Consider the following 14,816-nt stretch of genomic DNA (forward strand, 5'->3'; position numbering starts at 1 on the left):
CAAAAGATCAACGTAAGCACAGATCTAGCCAGTTCCATCAAATGAGGGAGAATCCAATCCTAAGAAGAGAGCTTTTCTTTAATCCTCACTCATCCACATCCTCATAATAGTACAAATGTCCCATCAAAACCAACATTATTTACATGAATTATTGATGCAAATCGATGTTGAATTATACTAGCACTTACTGGAAATCCGGCGAAATATATATGAACACAAACAAGTCCAATGCAGACAAATTAAACTGCAGGAAGTAAACTAAAAAAATGAGAGAAAGTATCTTATAGAATTAAAAGCTTACTCTCTTGAAGCAAATGCACCAAAATATTACTCTAAAAATAATTAAAACCTTGCCACACTTTTCAATACAATTGAACTTATGGGATTAGAAAGGAACTATTTGTTCCAAAATTTTCAGTCAAAATATTACTGACTCGCAGAAAAAGGAATCAATTGTATGAACCACAACACGAAGAAACTTTGAAAATAGTTTTAAAATGTTCAAATCTCAATATGTTTCCCCTTACTTTTACGAGATATACATAAAAAAACACATACCGATTCAAATAAAAGGAACCAAATATTGTCACTTTTCAATATTGTTATTTTGACAACCCTTGACATTTCGTATGGGTACTGCATACAAATAATTGGCATTTCGAACCATGTACAGTTGTTTTATTATTATTATTATTTCCGCCAAATTCATGGCTGGCTTTCTATGATTTAAGGTAGGAAATGTTCCTGCGCAAGCGGTACTGAGTGCTGCCAAAGGGGAACCAGTCACTTCAGAGGCCTGTAAGCAACTGAAAGAATACCAGAAAAAACGCACAAATGTCTCTACTTTTTCATGGGAATAGTGTAGATAGGTTACCTAGTGCTTTCCCATCCAATATTGCGCTGAGAAGTAAAATAATTCAAAATTTTAGAAAGGTCGCACTCTGGTTACGAAGGATTAATACAGTGGAAATCAGATTTTACATTAACTGTTCATGGTCCCAATAGAGCAAAATGACTAAAATTTTCCTGCACTTTAAGTTTTTTCAACTTGGTTGCCTGAGAAATGTAAAATCGAGGTTCCACTGCAATTGCGTTTCACTTTTATGCACCAGAATCAAGGAGGGGGTTGAACGGAGGGTAATGACTCCCCTCAACACAGATGTCTAAAAGTAACATAGGATGGATACTTCAGTTTTTCAAAAGTGAATTTTCAAGAAATTCAAGGTGAAAAATAATAAGAATTGCTATAACAGGGTAGCCACTCTGTGACCACGATAATATTAAATTATAATTCTCGATTTTCAAGGCGAATTTTCCAAAAATTAAAGGGTATGAGCAGACATTTGTTCTATTTCAACTTTATGTATTACCACCTTTCATCACCTACACACATTTACACAATATATTAACAATATAAAGGGTTTGTGTGATTCCAATTATACAAAAAATTAAATTCCATTCAGTTATATGTAGGGTTGGAAGTGGTCGGGAAAAACTGGCTTTTTTGAAAAAAAACAAACAAAAAAAAAACAGTTTTTCCGTGGCATTTTTTTCAGCTTTTTTCACAAAATGTCTCAAATCAATGAAAATACCGGAGTTGGCAGTATTTTTCCTGTTCCATGGTTTTTGCTTATCTCCCTACTGTAAAATAGACACTCATTTCTAAATATAAAATACAATTTGCAATATGAAATTCGTAGCTAGACAAACAGTTTCTTCAAAAAGCTGGCTTTGAATGGGCTGTTCTTTCCCAGTGTTATCTTCATATTTCGGTAGGCTTATTAAATATATCTATGTAGTATAAACATTTTCACATAACTAGATTAGTTTTGTGTGTTTTTAACAGAACCTAACACAAATATGATACAAGTATGATATGATTTTCGATGTTTGAATTTGTTATATGAACATGTACACGAAGCAAAAAAAGAAAATACTGCTCTACACTTTGAAAATCTAGTATCAAATCTCCTTACATTATATTTTGTGTTCAGTAAAATATATTTGTATTCTGGCTTTCCAATACATCATGTATAATTTGGTTAAATGGCCGCTAAACCTAGTCATGGATCAACTAGTGATGTATTTTGGATGCTTGGTGCAGTGGTTTTCAACCTTTGTGAGACCACATGTTTTTCAATTAAATATGCAGGCACGTTAATTATTATGAATATACACAGTTATTAGCTGAAAATTTACCAAGTGATTAATACAATGCTAGTCAATGAAAAAATAAATAACTATTGTACTTCCCCATTTTCACTAAGTCATTACAATTAAGGTGGTGTAAAAAAAATCAATAAAAAATTGTGGCATATATCAAAGCTTTACAATGTAACCTGTATACAACCTCAATTATATCAATACAAATGAGAAACAGAAAATTAGGTCATGTACCTTGAGAAAATATGCAATAAGTTTAAAGATTATATTTTTTAATTTATTGAAAATAGTACATATTTTGGAAATTCAGAACGTGAATGGGGCCGGTGACCAACCATACACCTAAAAAAAATATATGCGCAGGCCATACTTTGGAATCAAATCTCTCCATTATTTGAGTTTTCCACATGCTGGAACCAATTTTATATTACGGAAAACATCGAAATCTGTCTATTAAACAAATAAACATAATTCTCGAGGGGGTATAGTGGGTCAACGGTTCCTCCAAAATCCCGCATTCCAACCCATGTTTGGTAACCGTTCCAAATGTTTTACGATTTTTTTCGAAATTTTCCTAGCAATAAGACTAATTATCATAGAATATTGTCAATTATTGTGACACGAAATTTGAACCTTCCTTAAAATAATGAGCACTGTTTGGATTCGAAAAAAGTTATTTATGTTGAAATAAAAATCCTTCAAAATGACCTTAAGCAAGCATACATGCTTCCCATGGACAAGGTATTCTTCGGTTGACAAACGACAGTAAGTATTATAAACTAGTGGGAATGAATGTAGAAATAAATTTGAACCTTAGTAGAGTGCATTCAGGGTCTTTATTTTAATTCTAAGACAACCAAACCTTACCTTCCTAACCTAACCTAACCACAAAAGCGTATATTGACAAAATCTTAAGTAATCGCTAAAACTCTGCAGTGTGTGTGAACAGACATAAATCGAAATCGAACCATGTAAATTTGCATTTGTAGCACGATGAAATCGTAAAAATAAAACAAAAAGAACTTGGGTCCATTTTCACCACTTTTCAGCATAATTTTATTCTACACGCAAAAATACGTAAAATTACTATCAGCATCAAACCAACATTCCTAACCTAACAACGATGTGTGACCAGCGAACATTTAATTCCTCTATTTCGCACCAGTTTTTTTTTTAAAAAATAAATTTGTTCTACATGCACAAAACACATGCATATTCGAATAATGACATCACTGACACTGCATAAAATCACTAATTTCTCGGGTGTAACACATCTCTGCAATGTAAAAACTACAACAACGAGCAAATTAACCAGTTGATCAGGTTGCAAACGAAGGACTCAAATTCACAGAATGGGTTCACGGAGGAAACGAAGTAGTGAGTCACTTTGTTTTTACTCTGCCTCTGCACCCGTCCAGTGTCGTAACGGATCCAAGAACCTAGATCTGAGAGTGAATAAATATAGAATAGAAATGCGAAGGAACCATAATTTTGTACGTAACAGACCAGAAGTCATAATGACGAGAGGAACAAGTTTCTGAATTGAATCTTTTGGGGGGACTGGAATCACAAGAACCGAATTCAGAAGTGAAAATGAACCATTCGTTCATTTTGTAATTGGTTCTCCTGCAACTGCAAAATGCACGTAAATTCCAGAAAATATGCAACCCTGAAAACTCTTTCTCCAGGGTGGCGATGAATGTATTGGCGCGGGTTAGAACCAAATTTTTCATATTTTGATTCATCCGTCCAAAGTACTTGTTTCCATTGTTTGATGGTCCAGTTAGCATGATCTTTGGCCCACTCCAGCCTTTTACGCTTGTGCACGGCTTTCAACAATGGTTTATGAACTGCTACTCGACCAAATAATCCAGCGCACGCAGACGACTTTTCACTGTTGTAACAGACACTGTTGCTCTCATTTTATTTATTTCTGCGCATATGTCCACTACCGAACACCTTCTGTCACGCTTACTGAGGATGACAATGTGGTTGTCCTCGACGAAAGATGTCTTCCTTCGACGCCCACAGAGAGGCCGATCCTCATGACTGCCAGTTTCCTCCCTTTGTATAACTGCTCTACGGACACTGCATTCGGAAATGTTTAATTGTTTTGCTATTTGTCGGTTTGACCATCCAATTTCCTTATATGCACATGCCTTGGCCCTAATTTCTTGGCTTATATTAGCCTTTCGCCCCCCCCCCCCCCCATAGTTGCTGGTAAATGCAAACTTGTTCCCGCCTTTACATCCAATTGGGCACTAATACTTCACAAGGTTCAAATACAAATAGCACGACAATAGCAGGTACTGTAGGTTAAAATTACACACAATCACTTCTGGTATACGTACCACTGACCCCATAATAACTCGTCAGTAGGCTGATGCAGCCACTCACAATCAGCAATGTTGAAGATTAACATAGCGAGAATGTATTAAAAGACAGTGAGAACTTAAGAGCATACCGATAACAGAGGAAAAAGCTTATAGAAGAGGACTGCACACTGATATTACATAAACATCAGTCGATAAATAGATTAAAATTTCCAAGACATATCAAAACAGCTTTAAAAACATTCTATAAATATCAAGTGAAATTCCAGCATAGTGGTGTCACCTGTTGTCACATTTTCAACTTTACTTTCAGTGAATTACAAACTTTTACAGGTGAGTTAACTTCTGCCACTAGTGTAAGTATAGAGAGCATTCACAAGCAACACATGACAGTGGGGGAAGGGGTCACATTGAAGTGACAAGTGATATGGGCCCCTTCGGTCTGTAAGCAAGCATCCACCACACATGCACAAACAAGACCGAGGCGACATGATTGTGTGCCAATGAAGGAGCTTTCAGACTGAAGTCACAGATAACAAGCGACAGACTTCAGTATAAAGCAAAACATCCACTGTACATGCAAGAACAACAGACCGAAGCGGCACAATACACGCCATTGCATTAAGAAAACAGTATAGTCCGAGCAACATGCAACTGACATGTTTAGCTTGTTGCCGCACTTCGGTTCAAAAAGTTGCATTTACTTCTAAGGGTTGGTTTCCAAGAGCCATATCGCTTCCGTCTCAAAGCTCTGTTAAACAGGATATATACACAAATTCACGTATTATGTATACTTCTACATGTGTGTTAACAGTATAAATTTCTAGTTGTCCTGAAACATCGAATATTTTGATATTAACATTTGTTTCATATTTTATGACCAACATTTAAATTGAGACACAAACATGTAAAAACTTGTTTTGAAGTCCATTTCATGGTCAGATGTGCTCATCAGGACTACACATTTAGTTATAAGTACCCGTGCGATACAAGAAACTTACAAACCGGGGGCAGCTTACCTTTTTTTATCACTAAAATTCAAGAAACCATTTCATTATTGAATCACTGTTTTCTTTGCTCATTGTATATGTGCAGTTATTTATTTACTATAATAATTACAAAAAATACTATAATTAATAAAAAATAATAACCAATTATTGCATGAGTGTCTTACATATATATTTTATCATTCACTAAAACTCACAAACCATACTTTTTTATTAATGCTTTTTAGGTTGCAGAAGTGCTGTTTATTAAATATAATAATTACAATAATTACCATAATTACCAACCAATTGTGCACTGTCACTGGCATGGGTGTCTCAAATGACACACATTCAAAGATGGTGCCTGTTATGTCCAAGTGTATTTTGCCTCCTAATGACCATTACATTTATGGTTTCATGAACAAAAGTAATAAAGAAATATTGGGAACATCCTAGGAATCAATGTAATTATTTTTAAACAGTTGAAAAATCTAGAAAATAGAGGTGGCGGGTCTGCAAGCCCCCCTCCCCCCTTCGGTAAGCTAGGGTTAAAATTGTATCTGAACCACTATGTAATATGTGTCCACTGGAATTGACCAATATCTGTCTCTTGGCTGCTCCATCATGTATTTTTTTTTTAGCTAGTTGTAAAATATCACTACAAACCTGTAAACTTCTAACAGTAACTTCAAGCAAAATAGGTTAGCTGTAATTGGTAAAAAGCCATCTTTTTGCAACTAGTTACATGGTATATATATGTAAAATATTTAATTTAAGGTGCAGAGTTCACATTTGCCATTTCACATATTCTCAGACTCGAAATACATCTACAAACACAAACAAATGTTACGGGATATACTAATCTAAACTTGTTAATTGTTTAAGAATTTCAAATTCAATGTTCCTTCTGTCAGATAGATTGTTCTGCAAAAGACACTAACAAAGTAAATGGATTGAGAGAATTATGCTTTATTTTCCTTCCTCAATAAAAATGAAAGCTACATTTTACAAAACTTGCCTCAGGGCATTTATAAAAATGTATTAAGTCAATGGGATTTGCATAAATAAAAGTTGCATTTTTTTATGTCTATGGAAAATAATTCACGCATAATTCCAGGAATTCCAAAAGAGTAGCCACCTGGTATAATATACATCAATTGGTATTAACTAGGAGTGAGCCAAAATCACCATCTCAGATACCCTGACCTTATAAAAAAACTAAGTCATGCTAACTCATCACATCATGACATTAAATAACTCCCAAATTATTCAAATGTGACATTATAACATGGCTCCCATGTACAAGTTGTTAACGCTCACGCCTTTGCTGCAAGCGATCCCATATTCGATTTCGGTGGGTGACCCCAAAATTTCAGTGTTGATCCAGCATCGTCAGGACAATTGGGAAGCTACTTCACAAGAAGTAGCAGCCCCCATATGTGAACATTTTTCTAGGTGCAGAGGATGAAAAAAAAAGTTTTTAAAATGTTGTGCAAGACTTTTTCAAGTGGCTATTCATCTGACCAGTTCTGTGTATGCCCTGCAGTTCATTATTCTGTCATTTGCAATAAAAACAAGTCACTCCACCAGGGCTGAACCGATACTGATATGTATCGGTTGAAATTTGCCACCGATACCATGGTTTTTCAGTCACTAGAATTGCAGTCAGGACATTTGTCCTTTTCAAAAGTTTGTTCATTCTTGCTTGCGACTGGCTGGAAGTTCCGCATGTAGTTCTTCCGAGAGATGTTGTACAAACCCCCACCACCTTCCTGGGAAGCAGATGATTTGACAAGATCAAAGGGAAAGCTGCACCCAAACTTTTCGAAAGCATGTAAGTACCTGGTAAAGGGGAAATAAAATAAATCATTCACTTCAAATTCCTGCTTACTCATGAGGTAAGAAAGGTGGGTTTTTAAAACCAGCATTACTATCACGCTGGGCTGTTCCCGGGGCAGATGACTGCAGAGTTCTTCAGACAGATGAAGAATGTGGAATTAGATTTATTTATGTTCAAGCAGGGAGGGAGAATTATGCATTCAACAATTTCTTCTTGTGCTCTTCCCTTCTGTGTAAGTCTTCTATTGGATGGTGTAGGACGATACTGCAGAGACTTCTTTTCATTGCAAATTACAGAGAACAAGGGAGAGTGAGACAAAAAGAGAGCCAGCCAGATGAGCGCTGCTTTAATAACGGTTGCCTTTCTCCCTGTCCTATCAACCCAAACGACAAGAAATAACGGTGTGTACATGAAATTGAAGAAGACCTACAATCCACAGATATTTTTGTGTAACTACAACACTTTTAACCCTAGTATAGACTAATACCAGCAATCACATAAAAAAAAAGACACACGGAAGGAAAGAGCACAAGAAGTAATAGTTGAATCCTAAACCTCTATCCCCGCTTGAATGTAGATAAAACAAAGGAAAAAGAATTCCACAGGAACATTCATCCCCCTTTTCCAATAACCCTCCAATCAGCCTGGCGTGATAGTAATGCCAGTATAAAAAGTCCACCTAACCCACAAGTTTGTGAGCAAGAATTGGCAATGAATGATTTATTTTATTTCCACATAGCCTTTATCACGGGGTTACATGCCTTTGAGGTCAAGTTTGGGTGCAGTTTTCACTTTACTCATGCATTTCATCTTGCCATCTGCTTCCCAGGAGAGTGGAGGTTCATCCAGCGTTTCTTGGAAAATCTACATGGAACTTCTTGTATTGGCCTTTCAACCTGTTACAAGGAAGGGTGAATGAAGCATTGAAAATAAATGTTAAAAGATTAGTTGTTTCTCTTGGCTGCACATCTAGCCACTCAAAAACAATGGTTATCAGTGAAAAAAAAATCAACCAAAACTTAACAATACTGATACATTTGGCATCGGCTCTGCTCTAGTATTAACACTTTAAACTAAATTTTTATAAATGGAACTATTTATGGACACCCTTCATGCAAAATGTCAAAAACAAACAATTCACATTAAAGCACTCTCCTCCTTAAATATTTAAAAGACCATCTCTCTGTAACATCTTGATATCCCAAAGTAACCAAACACCCCAACAGAGTCATCTAAAAAGTAGGAAAAAATTCAGGTTGAGTCGATACCATTGTATCAGTATCGGAAAGTATGAGTTGGAATTTATTTACGGATACCTCCCAATACTTTTTCGGCATTTTTGTCTTCTACGGCTCCCCAAAAATGCTGTGCGATAATTTTGCAAAGTCTAATTATCCTGAAAATTATGCCAAATTCCAAGTTTCTTTTAATTTTGCATCAGTTTTGTGTAAAACTGAATTTTGTGATAACACAACTTGTAATTCAATATTCTAGGGATGTGCAGGATCCCGATTTTGGAAAATGATTTCCCGACTTTGAGATCCCGAGCAGCCTAAATGGTCATTTTAAAAAGTTGTTAATTCTTGACGTTTTCTGCATTGTAAGTGATCAGAACTTCTCGGAAATAGTTAGTTTTTATTCCAGAAATGCAAAAACAATCACTTAAGGTGAAAATGACATGTAGAATTCGAGATTTCCAGAGTCCCGAAAATTTCCACTTTGTCAGGAAATTGCAAATTTTTCCAGCGCGAATGTCTGGATTTAAAAAATTTCCCGTCCTGACCAAAATAATTCTGTCCTGCACACCCCTACAATATTCTGGTGTAATTATTGAATATTTTGAAACTAAAATCTTGGTAAGTTGAGACGTATGATTTGAGTGGAATACTAACAATAAAATTAATCAATATTTTGAACAACTTTTTAATTATTACAATTATAAAGTACCTGTACTGGTATCGGTGGAAATCTGTTAAGAGCATCGGTATCTGTTCAGTCCTAATTAAAATGCAAGAAAATGTAAAATCTGAGAACATATATTCATTTAAAGCCTATCACCACTTTAAGTCTTGAATTAACGGATTACCTCTTAGACATCCACATAAGAACGAAGTGTTCATCAAGGAAACAGTGAAAATAAATCAACTGCTCCTAGACTAAGTCTCAAGGCAAAAATACAGTACCTTTTATGGTCGAGGCATCCGTGGAGTGGCAGCTAGCGTGGCATGAAGTGGGATCGTGTCTACCGGCATTTAGACCTACACCTGGTGTCCAGTTTGCACGTGTTTGTGAAGTGTTAAAGTGTTAACAAATGTTTTAGTTTTAGTTTACGTATTACTGGTGCTTTTCTGCAGTCTAACAATGCCACACTATCCGTACAATTTGAAACAAAGCATTCTTATGTACGACTCCTTACGTCATTACGAATTCTTGTAAGGAAGTTAGAATAAGTTTTGCAACATAATTTCTTGATGTTCCTGTTTCACACAGACAGTGTTTGGATACTTGTAAACAAATTTAGTTAATCAGGGTCTGTAATTGATAAGAAGCAAAGGGTAAAACTGCATGAGTTTAATGAGAAACTAGACGACGTTGAAGCACAATCAAAAATCCCTCCTGTGCCTTGCACACAAAACAGATATTTTCATGATGTCTGCGTGGTGCGCTACCAAGCATTTAAACCTGAAGCCATACATTAGAAGAATCAGGGTGGCTACAAACAAGCAGAAATGAAATTCCCTGACTTTTCCAGGACAAAATTTACATTTTTCCCTGACAATTACAAATTTTTACATGAACTTAACCAAATATTACAATGTCTACGAGTAACAGGAAAAAATAATAAGTACATGTCAGTCCAGAAAAAAAAAATCAGACATCTCCATCACCCCCACACAGGGGTGTGCCTAGTTTAACTAAAGGTGAAGGTTCTCTATTGAGATTATCGTTTCAAAATTATGAGTAACTACATCAAAAACTTTAATCTTACAACTTACCTCTTCTAACTTGTGCTCCAGGGATGAGGCCTTTTCCATTAATTCATTATTTTGGTCCTTGAGGGCACACAGACTCTGAAGCTGATCGCTTACTATTGATGCTGACTCATCTGCTTCCTTCTGAATACATGCTTTTTGTTCCTCCAATAGAGCCATGACTTTCCTACACTCACAGAGTTCTTCACTTACTCTATGCAATTCGCCTTGTTTCTCATCAATGGTTTTCTTTTGACTAGACACGTTATCTTCAAGTTGACTTATTTGTTCAACTAACTCATCCTTTAAACTCACTACACTTTCACTAGCTTTCAGTTTTTGGGCCAATTCTTCATTGTTACTCTTCTCTTCGTTCAACAACAACTGGAGTTCCTTCAACTGAGAGGACAACATTGAGCAAGTACACTTTTGGTTTATCTCTTCCAGTCTTTCAATAACTTCATTCTTCTCAGCAATTTTGGCATCCTTGTTTTCATTTTCTTGCAACAGTCTCTCTTCTTTTGATTTCAGCTCAGTTATTGCTCGCTCCATATCTTGACACACCACTTCATACTCTTTAACAGCAGCCTGGAGTTCTTTCAACTGCTTCCGTTCTTCGGAACGAAACTTGAGTTCACTTTCATCAGTAATGAACGAACAGAACATTTCGCTGACACCCCTTTCAGATGAAAGTTTATTTTCCTGAAGTTGAACTTTGAGATTGAGAAGTTCGCCTTCTTTTTTGTCCAGACAATTCTGAAGGTCAGATTTTTCTTTCATTAACTTCTCATACGCTTCATTTGGAAGATTCACATTGAGTTCAGCATCTTTGGTCTCGGGGAAAGCATTTCCTTGCTTTAATGTTTCAAGAGTCATTTTATTCACTTTCTCCCTTAGTTCACCAATCTCCAGCAAGAGATCTGAACGCTCCCTGAAAGAAACAAAAGTGATGCTATTATAATTATTTCCATAAAACTTTTCACCGGAAAGATAAAGTGGCTACGACTCTATTGCAAAAAGAAAAATGATGCTTGACATTTCAATTCTAACAGTAGAGTCCTGAGGTGGATGGGACCAAGAGTATCATGCATTACAAAATAAACCTCAGACTATTTGGAATAACCTAGCATAAATTGGCAGGGGACAAAGGTAAAACAAACATAACAAAAAACTAAAGTGTGTGAAAAATGAGATATACAGTGCTATTGCAGGAATATTGCACTTACATTGTCCACTACAGTAGTAACAATGATGTTAGGAAAAAATTTAGTTATACAATATTGAACTTATACTTTAAAGAAATGGTCGCGTGTCATCTACTTCAGGGCACTGAAAACTTCCCAAGCAGCATCCTCCGAGTAACAGTATTGGGAAGTGTTGTCTCCAACTGTCATTCTATGCTGCTTTAATGCATTAATGAGCATTGCATTTGAAATGCAACAAGACTGTGGTATTTGAATTTTGTAATTTATTTTTTCTTTTTTTGAAAAAGTTTTTTTTTTAAATCTCAAAAACAGCATTTTATTCGCAGCAGTCACCCCGAGTGTTAACCCATTCTCCCGACACTGTTTCACAATGTGTACGTATGAAAACTTAGCATGGAAAAGGGCCATTATGCAACCCTCCCAATACCGGTTGATTTTCGGCGCCATTTGATAACATTCGCTACCAACACTCACGCACCTACAAGGTCAGACACAACACTGCTCCTGCCAGCAGACCCATAGTTCAGCATGATACGCCAGGTGGCAGCACCAAATCGAAAATGGTCAGATATAAAGCGAACAACCACTGTACTGGACATTGAACAAATGAACTAACCTGATGTAATCTTCAATGTGCTTGTTCTTATTCTTCAGTGTTTCTTGCAAAGAATGTTCCACTACTTCCGAATTCTTGTCTTTAAATTTTAGAGCCTGGAAACAAAAGTCATCTTAAATAAGAATGTTTGTGAGCTTGACCTTTTGTTCATATCTTCAATTGCTTATGAAACATTCCTAACCATGTTCACAACAGAAAATAATTAATAACAGGCATTCCACATGCAGCTAGAATTTTTTTCACTAGCTAGTCACATTAAAAAATGCAATACCCACACACACAAATACACAGACTTATTAAAAATTCAAAGAAGAATTAAGCTGCTATTCTGGACCGATTATTCTGTACTAAGTTGGAAGGAACCTTTATTTCTATTTAATTGGAATAACACTGAAAAAATGTTAATTGTTGCAATAAAGTGTTTAAACCTTTGCAACACTACACAGTTATCAAATTTTCATTCACAAAAAACTCTGAAATAATGGACATTTGCTACAATGTGCATTTTCTTTTAGTTTCAATTTTTCAGATTTCACATTTTGCATGCAAAAGTGAGATGGACATGCAAGAAAATTTGCTAAAAAAAAGCAAACACCGATTAAGATAAGGCTTAAAAGCTTTTTTTTGGACTGGGTGGGGAAGGATTAGGATGGGACTAATTTGCTAATAGCAAGAGAGCATCAATAACATTGCTAATCAACAAGTCTGGTGTTTTAGTATAGTCTCAAATTGAATCCATAGTTTTACTATTCTCTTGTATCTTATGAGCATAAAGGCATAATTCATGTACAAAATATTTGTAAAATAAATTTCTAAATTTGAACTGCAGTTTCGTTGTCCAAAGTTTTTTTTACAAATTCTGAAACTTAACTCGTCAATGTCACAAGTGGATATGTAAGCACGTTCCATGTTAATTCAGTATCATGAATAAACTAGACTCCCAAGCTGTAAGAGCCCTCTAAGAGGCATGGACTGTCAAGAGGCTTTTTCATTGGCTGACACATCGTCAGCTTATTGGGACAATTGCTGGCTTTTGAGACGGGAGACTGCCTCTACTTCTTTTCAAGTAGGCTCCCCAATCGCCCTCATGATGATGAAGCTCCCACAGAATCAACCCAGGACTGTTCACTCCATAGGCAAGAGCGCTAACCTTTTAGCTATCCAGGAGTCTTTACAAATTCTAATTTCAAAAAGTGAAAACTAACACTGTATGGACTAGGGATGGGCCGATATGAAATTTTGACCGATACTGATAAAGTACCGATATAAAATTTACCGATACCGATAACCGATATTCTACCGATCTGATATAAAATTAGACATGGTTCTTGAAGAACCTGAAATGTTCATTGATCTCCTTAACAAATGTGTGTTTCGAGGTGACTGCAGTGCAAAAGAAGTTGAATATTTAGACAATTATTTTTCTAGAAAGTAGGGCATCAAGATTATCCATAAAAAATACAACAAAATGGCAGAATTTTGTACTAAATTATAAGATATTTATCGATATATCAGATCGGTAATTTAACCCATACACCGATATGCCTACTATATCGGCCGATACCGATAGAGTACCGATTAATCAGTCCAAACATGGACCAAACATGCAGTGCTAATGGCTTCAAACAGATCGAGGATGTGAAGACAACTATGTAATCTATTAATTCATTGCAAAGCTTTTATTAAATGTGTTATTTTAATTGTGTGTACCATTATATCTAATTGCAGTACATGTAGATTTGGCCTATGTAAGTGTTCTCAACCTTTATGAGACTGCAGCCTGGTAAGTTGATGTTTTAGAAGTTGATGCCCCATCTCGATAATTTTATTCTTAAATATATTTCTAAATTTTAAAAAAATTATACATTAATTAAAATGTTCCCTTCAAATTAAATATTAATAAATAAATTATGGCAAGGCCTTTTCACAAAAATGTAAATTATGTACAAATTAGTTATTGACTACGTTCTAATGAGATCTTTTGGTCTTCAAGTCAACATTATTAAATTAAATTGGTAAGTGCTGATTTTCATTGTTTGTTGCATTCTGAACACCAAAATAGTCCAATTAGTTAGAATATTTTGATTACAAAACATTTTCTAATGAAAATTGTTGAGCAGACTAAAATGGCAAATTTCAGAAGAACCCCTCATGGTCCAGTATAATTGAAGCCTGGGGCCTAATACCAGGCTGTAGCCTGGCGGTTGAGAAACAATGGCCTAGGTAATTTATTAATACACATCCTCACAAGAATCTCATGTGTTACATGAAAGCATAAACTACCTTTTGGAGTTGTTCAACTGTCGCATTTAATCTTTCAATCTCCTTATCTTTATTTTCTTCACTTGAATTCTTTTGAGTGAGACAACTCTGAAATCCATTAATTTGCTCTTTGTCATCTCCTATTTGTTCTTCCTGTAAATACACAAGATAAAAATCATGTAATGTATAACTTACACCTACTTCCATATTTAACAACTCAAAATTAATTATAATTATGGCTGAGCCCCACACATTCTCGATTTTGATAACATTGGATGTGGTGTGATCAGCACCATGCTCCAGCCACCTTTATCTCCCAGGATTGCCCACAGGTATGCATTGATTTGAGGCTCGCACATTATACAGGGACAAGGCCAGAAAAATTCCGACTTTAGACCACCCAGCCTGGTAATCGAACCCGGGTCTCTCTTGCAGCAGT

At 35.7% G+C, this 14,816-nt stretch overlaps 1 protein-coding gene across 3 annotated transcripts in view; it reads right to left on the reverse strand.

The window, feature by feature from the left end:
- The window catches only part of LOC146002569 (uncharacterized), a 205,775-nt gene that overhangs the window by 62,936 nt on the left and 128,023 nt on the right, over positions 1-14,816 (reverse strand). For all 3 annotated transcript variants that reach the window (XM_083140509.1, XM_083140510.1, XM_083140508.1), the window contains exons 18-20: positions 14,399-14,530; positions 12,116-12,210; positions 10,319-11,225 (exon numbers count right to left, since the gene is read on the reverse strand). In XM_083140509.1, the coding sequence (XP_082996635.1) occupies positions 10,319-11,225; positions 12,116-12,210; positions 14,399-14,530 (1,134 nt within the window). The remainder of the gene's footprint in view (positions 1-10,318; positions 11,226-12,115; positions 12,211-14,398; positions 14,531-14,816) is intronic.

The sequence above is a fragment of the Lepisma saccharinum genome, chromosome 18 (assembly GCF_977018435.1).
Source record: "Lepisma saccharinum chromosome 18, izLepSacc3.1, whole genome shotgun sequence".
Classification (NCBI taxonomy): domain Eukaryota; kingdom Metazoa; phylum Arthropoda; class Insecta; order Zygentoma; family Lepismatidae; genus Lepisma; species Lepisma saccharinum.